Source organism: Falco cherrug, chromosome 4 (assembly GCF_023634085.1).
Source record: "Falco cherrug isolate bFalChe1 chromosome 4, bFalChe1.pri, whole genome shotgun sequence".
Classification (NCBI taxonomy): Eukaryota; Metazoa; Chordata; class Aves; order Falconiformes; family Falconidae; genus Falco; species Falco cherrug.
The window spans coordinates 18,209,485-18,220,188 of NC_073700.1; the positions used below are offsets into that span (position 1 = coordinate 18,209,485).

Below are 10,704 nucleotides of genomic sequence, written 5' to 3' on the forward strand. Positions count from 1 at the left end.
ACTTTTGTTTTTCAGTGAAGTGGAAAATAACTTTTGAAACCTGCTAAATGAAAAAAAAATACAGCGATTTTTCAAGACATTTTTCCCTGTTCATTAAGAAATTCTACATACTCATACCCAGCTACTAATTCACAGGAATGTGAAGCTTAAAGCCAGAATTCCCTGACTTCTTCCTTTTGCTACGATCCTACCTCTAGTCATTTTTCATGTCTTCTAGGCCTTTTGTTGAAGGAGGAGATTTTACCCCAGCTGATCCCCATGCCCTCTCAAGTCTTTTCTTTCCCTCCATATGATTTACCCCAGGATGAGTGATCTGTTTTGCAACCTAGTTTCTTGAACGGTACCTTCTGGCATGGCTAATCTCTCCACCACATCGCAGCACTATAATTTAGGAGGTTTTCCTTGCAGAAGGCAGTAAGTGGCCCCTGAAAGCAGGATGCGTATCAGCTCTTCATCATCTCACAAAGCAAAACAGAAAGCATGGAGGGAACTGTGATTCCTTGACTCAATTTCTTCCTGCAGTACTTTTGTTGCTGCAAACCACTCTATGCTCACAACTGATCTATCCACACTGAAACACCACTGGAAGATGGTGCCCTAATGTATGTGCCTTGCAGTGCAATTAAACAAAAAACCAAACTTACTACATGTCCTTTTCAGGGAGGCAACGTTTTCCTCATTGAATTGGGAAATTAAAATGGAAGAAAGTGATATTAAAGAAGTAATAAGCAACACGGGGAAATATGTTATACTTTTGTTAAATTACAATAACTCAGTACTTCTGCAGTCTGTCTGCAAATTATATAATTTAGGAATTGCATTTTGGTTTTTTCTGTGAAATTGTCCTGCTCTTAACTCCCCCAACCCTCATCACATAAACTACTTTTAGGCGATAGCCTGCATCTAGAAGCGATTGCTAGAAATTTAGCAGCTTCATTAATATGCAGATGTGTGGTCCAATCTATTCAGTATGCATTATTGTATTTCATTTAAATTAAATACTTACAGAGTGAGTGCTCATAACTGAAAAAATATTTCTTCATTTACCCACAGGAGTTATTTTAATTAGCTTGTGAGGGGAGTACCTTATGGTGCTGCTTCCAGTAGAATTTTGCTTTGTTGCTTTAAAATATCATTACAGAATGCAATTGACAAAGGCAACATGACATGATGTGCTTAGCAACTGCCTCTTGCATTTTTTAAGGAAAATTCTACTCTATAATCCCTGAAACTTTGCTTGAATCTGTACTGCTGCATCAAGTCTAGCAACATAAATATAAAATAATGGAAGAAATCAGATCCTGAAACAGGCATTTTTCTCTTTGTTTTGTCATTTCAGATGGCATCAGGGAAAGAGATTACCCTATAATCTGTACTGACCCCAGTCCAGGCTGCAAGATTGGGCCATGTGTGTCTAATCTGTGTAGTTAAGGAAGTTAAGAAAGAAGAAGAAACAAGACAAATCAGTCAACATCCCAGATATATCTGTGGTGATCAGCCAAAAAGCTAGAGCAAGTTACCATAGGCTGTACATTGTAAACGGTTTTAATGAAGGCTTTTCCTTACACTAGAAACATTTACATTAGGCGGCTGCTGTCTGACAAGGAAAACATTTGCATTTGACTTGCAGGATTAAAATACCTATTAGTATATTCTTCAAGAGCCACACTAAATCACATATAAGCATGTGTGTATGTGTGTATATATATGAATACATGTATATACACAATATACGTAATTTTACAGTGTAGTGTATTACTTCATCTTTGGTTCTCAGATATGATTAATACTGATTAGTGTCAGAAGAAGGTGGACAACAGACCCTGTGAAGGCTTTGCCAGCACATCCTCCATTCCTTCCCTTTCATGCATTTATTCCTGTGTTTAGTCCTTTAGCGTAGCTCACTAATTAAGTTGTTAATGCCAAAGATATAAAGCTCATGGCCTCTGTAAGTCAATTTCTTTTCTACTGATGGTCAGAGCAGGTGACAAACACTGGGAAAAAATCAGGTTGTAATTCAATTTTGGAGCAGTTTCAATGCTTTTTTGATCCCTATTCACTCCTTTTTGTTAAGAACATAAGCTTCAATGCTTTCCTTAAAAATTTGGGGCTCTTGGAGCTGTACTAGGACCTGGCTGGAGATCACATCACTATACTTCAGCAGAGCAGCCAGCACCTGGGAACATGCAAGAGCACAGTCTCAGTCTGGATGCTGGGAGATGATGCCGACAAGGGCACATAAATGCCTGTAAGAACCAGAGCTTCTAAAAAACATGGAAACATGGCTCTTCATGCATCCCAAGTTTTGCCACTTCCCATCTGAGCAAGGGAGTCACTCACAAGTTCTGGACATTGGATTGGTGTCCACACAGGACTTTCTGCGCAATGCTCTTCCCCGGGGCTCTCAGCCTGGGCTCCTGTGCATGCTGCACTGCAAAATGCCCTTTGTGTGTACTCCACGCAAACAACACCTGGCATTCATGTACTAGCCCTCTAAATATTTCAACAAGCTGTTTTTCTACTGCAGTGTGGAGAAATTAAATATTATATATATATATAAAATACGTGTATATATATTTTTATATGTATATATAAATAAATAATGGAAATTAAAGCATTGAGCCATCGGGGGCTGGCAGAGCAGCTCAGCTTGAAGCACCTCTCCAGCTTCACAGCCTGCACCCTCCATCAGGGCCACCCACCCCCCAGTTTGCGGAGTAACACTTGGCTTACCGTACCTTCTGCCACCAGACACACACAGGCCATCTCACGGCACCCAGTGGGACTTGAGCATCACATTTCTTACCAGCCACTGCTCATCTCAAGCTGCAGCAAATGACATCTGAGGTGTCCACGGCCCCTCAGTCCCTTGCCATTCCCTGCTCCTACACCAACCACAGAAAGTATTGAGGCAGTGTACAAATGAGAAAGGGTGATATTCATCCCCGAGAGAGAAAACCCAGCAGGGTCACTTGTCAGTGGCAAACCAGGAGAGCAGAAAATGGGAACTGGGGGAAGGAAGGAAATGGTAAATGAACCCAGAGTTTTATTTCCTTTTTTTAAACTGTCCAACTGGGTTAATATGTCAGATGATATCCAGATTAAATTTTTCTTTAGAGCAGTGAAGAAACACCTCTATTTTTATAATAACAGTCTCTGTAATTAAGAGGTCAGTTCAAAGCAGTAGAGCACAACATAGCAAATACCTCCTGCTATAAGACCTACTGCTGCATTTCATCATATCACCTAGTGCTTAGCTAATAATTTGTAGCACTGATTTAATGCCTGAACCTGCCCGTATTCAAGTCAATTTGAGTTTCATTGCTGACCTAGTCATCTAGCAAAGGGTTGGACCCCTTGTGCCATTCATCTGTGTGTATCAGTGTGGGGAAGAAACAAAAGCCTCTCCTCGAGAGAGCTATTTTTGCTTCTGGTCAGTCATTCTTATTCCAGCATCCTAAAAAAAACCAAACCTCTGGGCGGTGGTGTTTCCTCTTCAAGCCATTAGCACGCTCACTCAGATCAATTGTGGTGTTAGTCATAAAGAGCAATGGTGTTTACGGTCTGTTGCAGGCCGTGTTATCTCACCCGAGGTGAGTAGATGAAGTCGGTCAGACTTGCCAGTCTAGTATATAGCTGGTCACTCCTATCCTGCCCCCTTTGGGTACGTGGATTGATGGGGATCCAAATGAACCGGTCAGATGGATCCATCTGCCTGTCCTTGTCCAGCAGAAGCTACCAGCATCGCTCTGAGAAGGGGAGGGTGGGGGGCTGGGGTGAGCATGGCCCCACACCCAAGGTTGTCCTGGCATCTCCTGCGCTGCCGGCCCGGGTGAACGATGCTCATCCAGGATCTCCCAAGGCCCAGGCAGGAGCTCGCTCAGCACCTGCCTCTTGCATATCTGTCAATCTGTGCAGTCCCAAGAGAAAAGAACCCTCCCAAAATACTGCGGTTTAAACTCAGCAATATCCTGAGCAAGGCAAAGCGCCGCAAAGCCTGGGTCTTTCTTTCCTGTCAGAACATATTTTGTATAACTGACTCTTTCGCACTTTCTTATGGCAGATCCACCCGAGGACCTAACAGCGCGCCGCCTGCACGGAGACAGTGAAAGCCCTGCTGATTTGTGAGGACAAAGTCTTGAAAGTTTAAAACCATCTCAGCATTTACAAGCCAAATGGATTTCTTATTTGCACTTTGACTGTTTACCAGATAACAACAGTGGCTTTACTGTGTAAAAGAAAGCATTCAGTGGAAACAATGCCCCTGATTTTTGACAGCTGAAAATAAAAATGAAGAAAATGGTTCCTTTGGTAAAGTTTCCAAGATTGCGAAATACAAACAACAGTATAAGTTTGGATCTACAATTTACTTTATACCAGTTAAAGTATATATATAGAAATATATATATATTAATATATGATATTTTGAAATAAAAGCCTCAGTCTTCAAGAAATTGAATAGTACCACACTTTGCTGCAGCTGCTGTAATTTTTAAATTTTTTTTTCTTTTTTTGTAATGGTCTGGAAGATCCCTACCTGTTTCTGAGAGAAATGTGGCAGTGAAGAGGCAAAGCAAACCTGCTGCGGTACAAGGATGCCTAAGAGCTACACGAATCCTACTGATGTGGCATCCAGAGCTTCCTGTTCCCTTCGGCAGAATTTCGAGGGCATTTGTTGTTCCACTTTGTGTTCTGGAGGCTTTTCCCCTTGTGCAATACTAGCATGCTGGCTTTGCTTCATTAACCATACTTGATTGATATATAACAATGATAATTCTATCCTCTTCCAAGAAAATATTTTTAGAGCTGTTAGATATTCTATGAAGAAGAGATGGACAACTACTGAGTGAAGTACAGTATGTATTAAAAGTTTATTTGGCAGAGTTTGGTAGACTGTGAGCTCCCTTCTTATTAAACATGTACTGTACGTACAATGTCTTCAGACTTTGTATAGCTCGTAGAGACTACAGTAAAAACCCAGTAACCAACTCCAAAGCTTTGCATCGTTGGCTCACTAATTCTTTGAAACAACGACAAAGCTATTTCTTTCCAGACTAACATGTGAGAGGGATTTTACATATGGTTTGGGTTTTTATGAGCCCATTTGCAATTGGTGAACGAGCATTTCAGCTTAAGTGAATTCCCCTGTGGACATCTCGAGTGCTCAGGCACACCCGCACGCAAGGGGCTGCCTGGCTGTGTGCTCTTATCCCACAGCACATGTGGGAGAACAACCTAAATTTAAGTTTCCCTTGTCGCAGGCCAGGCTAACTCTCCCGGGGAGCATTTGCCACCAGCTACAAGCATACACGTGGGCAATTCCATGGCCCAGCAAACGTACACCAGTTTGTGGTAAGCAGACTGTGTCTGAGCCCTGCTTTTGTTTCAGGAACAGTTGCTTTCAGTTTAATTTTAACCTGTTTCTTACTAAGGTGAATTCAGCTGAGATGAGATGCTCTTCAGCAAGGATGCATCCACAGAGACATTAATCTACTCACTGCGAGCGGTTTGAGCTCACATTCCTAGCTAAGCTGTTGCTGTTCACCGTGCAGCCTGGCCCCTGCATTGCTGAAGAAAGATCAGATCTGAGGGCTGAAATGTGCAAGCCTAGTTCATGTTCCCAGGCACTTTTGTGAGCAGTCCAATTAGTTTCATGGGGTTTATTCATGTGGAAAATATCTTGCTGTCATGCGTGAGTCTGGGCAACCTACCCTTCAGTACGCCTAATTCTACCAAATTAAAGAGGAACAGGGAATGGTAAAACTTGTTCTATCCAGTCCAGCTTCTTTTCTTTAATATTTCCAGTTTCCTTTCAGCCTGCTTACCTGTCTCTCACAGGACCCCTTTGGCCATGCTGATCACTTTTAATCCAATGCACTTCCCGACCTTGAGTTGGTCAAAATTCTCCCACTAACTTTCTTTCTCCTCCTTCAGGGCAACCACTTCAATCCCTGATGCTTCAAGAGGCAGAAATTTTTCACTGTAATTACATTGGATATTAAAGTAGCTACATGACGTGTCACGCCATACTCCATGCCAGCTTTCCGTGCTGGTCCTTGCTTGATGCTCCCAGTGGAAATGGTTATGCTGTTTCCAAGTATTTCCATTATTGCCCTTTCATATCTGTCCTTTCAGAGAGATAGGAGAGTGGAAAGTGTCCAGGGAAGAAACTTGTTTTCTCCTGTGCACAGAAAGGCTACACAGATCCATAAGCCTCACCTCCAGTTGTAGGTCCTCACACATGGAGACCAGCTTCACTGGTGGCCCAACTGGACAGGCCACATGTTCTCTGGCCACAGCCACCTGCCTGAACCACAGAAGATACCTGGACCCTAGTCTGTGGTTTAGATATGGTCTGCCATGGCGATGTGTCCCCAGCCCTGTCATTTGACTTCAGAGGGGACCACTCCCTGCCTGGTTACCCACAGATAGGTGTGCTCCTAAAATGAGCTCATCAGACCAACTCCAGGTTCACCTGCCCCAAGTGAGGAGAACCTCCTCCAAAAGAAATCCATAGCACTTCTTAATTTTACTAGAACAACAGTTTAAAAACCCAGGACCCTCTAGAGCTAGGAAGCCCTTGGTGTACTAGCAGATAGACCCTGCCACCAGGGGGTAAGTTGATTAAAAGCCAGGATATGTTATCATCCCTTTACCAGCAGGAACTGAGGCACACAAAGCCACAATCACATTGGAGGGTTATGGAAAATCGAACAGAAATTGAAATTTGGTTTTCTTATGCCCAGTCTACTGATACTTTATAAGGTGACATACACAGAGAAAACTAACCCGTGGCCTCTTGTACCCGTAATCAAAGCCCAAGATATCACCATTGAGAGGTATTTACCCCAGAGCGGTGTATCTGACGTGGCTCATTCTGTGAGTAGCTAACAATGTTTATGCCTGTGTCTATGAAATATGCCTGTTCAGATTGGGAAATATTAGCCTTGCTCAAATATAAGAAGGAAATGTTGTCATTACCACAGCAAAGTTTCTTAGAGATGTTTATGAATTTTTCTTTGCCAGTAGGCAGCCTCAAATATCACCACACCAAATTCAGTAAACATCTGCGTCTCTTTGAAGTTGCTGCAAAATCTGCTCATGAAGTGTGGCGCTGAGAAATTGCTGTTTTAATTAAAATGTTTTAGAGGGGAATTAAGGCCTTTGCAAAAATAATGACTAATAAAACGCGAAGTCAAATTAATAGCTGGATGCAGCTAACCTTCATTGTTTCAGTGAACCGAACTGAAAACAATAATAAAAAAATTCAACCAACCTGGAGTCACAATGATCGTGTCTTTCAGTGATACGCACAGTACGGCAGTGTGCAGCTGGAAGATGTCAGAGCAGCTTACCCTGGCCAATGGAAACTCAAAGCACTTCGGTGGTGGAGTGAAGGGGTCCCACATCCTCATGAGAAAGTGACAGTCGTGCCATTCTTTGCATAATGCTAAAAGGTATTTACATCAACAGAAGAGAAAGTCAAAGTTCCTGCAATCTGGCAGAAGTCTAGACAGAGACATGTCAGGGAAAAAAGAAAAATATTTGTAAATGCATAGAAGATAAACTTAGATTTATGTCGGTGTTTCTTCTTCAGACGTGTGAAACCAAGTTATGTAAATTTAAAATGTATAAGTTGGAGAAAATGCTAAAAAAAAAACTAAACGAAAAAGCAGCTATCATCTTGATTCAGAACATCTAGATGATATGCTTCTGTCCAAAAATCTCTGGCAATAAAGAGCTCAGTGTGGTATGACTTGATACTGCTTTGAATATGCTACGTGCTATATTTGAAGAAAAAAAGCCTTGGAGAAAGTTCACTCCTGTGACCAACAATTACACACATGACGTGCACCCAGACTTGGCAGTACACAGAGGAAGGACCATGAAAGAGTACTGACAGCGATATAGTTTATGATGAGTGATGCTCTTATCAGACCTATTGATCAGACCATTAGCAGAGTTTGAAGATACTTTCAGTGGTGTATTGCTTGTATATTTTCCTATTATAAAATGATCAGTTATGCTCCTAACTCTCCTCATTTGCCACTTTTTTGTTTCACTGTATGGTCCAAATATAATTAAAGTTCATAGCGAAGTTGTGGAGAAGATAAACATACCTTGGCTTTGAAAGCACATCCATCTCATCTGAAGGTGGCAGTCCTTGTTTCTTCTTCAGTGGCAGGATGAATATTGTGGCCTAAAATGAGCTTCTCTTTTATCAATACCTCGGTCACATCCCAGTAAGCAGGGTTTAGAGCTTGCCTGACAAAGAAATGGGTCATGCTTCTTTGCTTGGTATTGTATTTTTTGTCAGAGAAAAATAGAAACACATTCCACAAATAATCTTTCAGGTAGACAGAAGGAGATGTGTGTACAGGGCAGTTGGTTTAAGGCTGTCAACACTTTTTCTAGTTCACCGGTTTGAATTCAGATCATAGGCCTGGCACGTATTTATGGTTTCTTCTCTGAAATGCTCACACAGTCAAAACACTTAACTTCACAAATATTTATACTTTATAAAACTGTGCCGCTCTGAGGAAAAGGAACTGAATCCTCTGCTTTGCAGGTAGGAAACCGAGACTCGTACAACCTGAGACCAGCTCAAGGTTATGCTAAAAATCCTGCAGCAGAGCCAGCAGTAGAACTGAGGACTGCTGGATTTTAGGTCGTCATTGCAGGTGGTTCATCTATGGTTCCCATCAGTGAAATTTCACTGACAGCAGACCCTGGTGCTCAGCAGGGGTCGCAGAGAGCAGAAATAGGGTGCCTGCAGTCACATGTGGACAATCGTCTGCAAGCACCAACTGCTCAGCACTTGTTCACCTCCCTTCAGCTGGGATTTCCAAACCACTGGTGCATGGAAGACCACCACTACACCTACTCCAGCCTCTTCTGCTCCCACAGGGACGGAGTGACACAGTTCTGCATTAGTTTGGTTTCATGGCTCCTTAGTAGAAGCTGCCTCAAGCCTTTCAGATGAAAGCGGAGACAGAAAAAGGCACACAAATGGCTGTGTCTAACCCTGATGGGCTGAGAAACAGGTGTAGCCAACAGTTCTTCTTCTGGAGGTCACAAGTTCTCAGAGATACCCATCTGATGGAATGATTTTCATGTAAGAGTTGACTTTGAGCAGAGAAAGTTCACGTTGCCTCACACCAGAAAGTGCCTGAACCAGCCAACAAGAAGCACAAATAACTTGTTCTCTACTGAAAAGCAGGAGCACCACTGCCAGGGGACAGGGTACTACATGGGGTAACTACATCATGGCGGGGGGGAAATTAATTTTGACAAATATGTATCTGTGGGCACACTCGGCAGATCTTTGATAAAACCTTTTGCTGTTGTTTGGCAAGTACCTCTAATTCCTGAGTGCATCTTAGAGATGTTCAGAGGCCTTTCCCACATGACGGGCCTGGGTATGACATATTTTCATCCAATATTTGTTTGTCAGATTATTTTTGGTTTCCCACCATGCAGCAATATGGTCAAATTTGTACGACCAGAAACAATATACGCGTTTGAGCATCAGGTTACTGACCCGCTTCCCATTATTTCTCATCTGCTTTCTTGGTGAGATAGCTGTCCTTGATTCAGTTAGAAATTAAGGCTGGGGGCCCACCTAGATTTGAAGCAAACTACCCATAACCTAAAATATTGCTCAGGGGAATATGCAATTTCTTCCTCCCACCTGCCATTCCTCTTCATTTCCGATTTCATTTCATTTCCATTTCATCTCATCCCCTCTCTTTCACACCACTTAATTATTTTCATCCATCTCTATTAGTCTTTTATCACCAGCATAGCCCCACAGACTACAGAAAAGCAGCTGTGCTGTCAAGACCTGATTCAGGCAACCGTCCCCCCCGCCAACAGCCGTGATTTATGTGATCTTCTTTTTTTCCCTGTTTCCTGTGTACTTTGGAAGGCAAGGTCCCAACCTTGCTGCAGCTGCAGTGCCAGCAGCTCCCCATATTTCACTGCCCACACCAGCAATCCCCAGCTCAGGGCCACAGGCTCCATCTCAGGTGTGCCCTAGTGTACAAAGCAGATGCTACTGGTACTTGATTTGCAGCAGAGGAGTTAATTGTCAGCTCCTCACCTTCACTGAACATGTCCTGTTTGTAGCTTCTCCTACAGTCCCCTATACCTTGACCAGGACCAAGAGCTTGGCACGCTGACTGTTGAGGGCTTGCCATTAGCTTGTGTGTCTGCAAGAGGAAAATTTATCACTATTGATCTAATCAGACTTTTCTTGGACTTGAAATAGAGAGCGAAGAGCCAGCCAAGTTGCTGTTAAATGCACAATAGGAGATACAAGAACAGACAGGTTTTTTCAGGCCTTTTTTTTTTTTTGCTGGTTCTTTTTCAGTTCCATTTTCTTTCTGAAAGACTCTGCTATCTGGGCTGAGAGTGAGTATCTCATGTAAAGTGGTCCAGCATTTTTACAAATCTGTCACCAAGTCCCTAAAGCCCTACTATTATCTCACAGACACTGATGTAAAGCAGAGAAAGAGGAAAAGTTACAGGCTGAAGACAATGGTCTCTGTGTCTTTCCTCTGCTTCAAAAAAAATCTTTCCTGAAATATCTTTGAAATAAAACATCAACCTTCAAAGCATTCAACAATGTGAAGCGCCTCAATACTGAACGCTAAAAGTCCTAAAAGACAAAATGCACTTGGCTCTTGAATTCAAGCCCTTAAA

General features: G+C 42.5%; 1 protein-coding gene across 1 annotated transcript in view; it reads left to right on the plus strand.

Moving 5' to 3' along the window:
* TAFA1 (TAFA chemokine like family member 1) overlaps nucleotides 1-4,934 on the plus strand; it is a 231,608-nt gene extending 226,674 nt beyond the window's left edge. Inside the window, exon 5 of the mRNA XM_005432562.3 lies at nucleotides 4,064-4,934. Coding sequence (XP_005432619.1) covers nucleotides 4,064-4,081 — 18 coding nt within the window. The 3' untranslated portion in view covers nucleotides 4,082-4,934. The remainder of the gene's footprint in view (nucleotides 1-4,063) is intronic.
* Nucleotides 4,935-10,704: the final 5,770 nt, after the last annotated feature.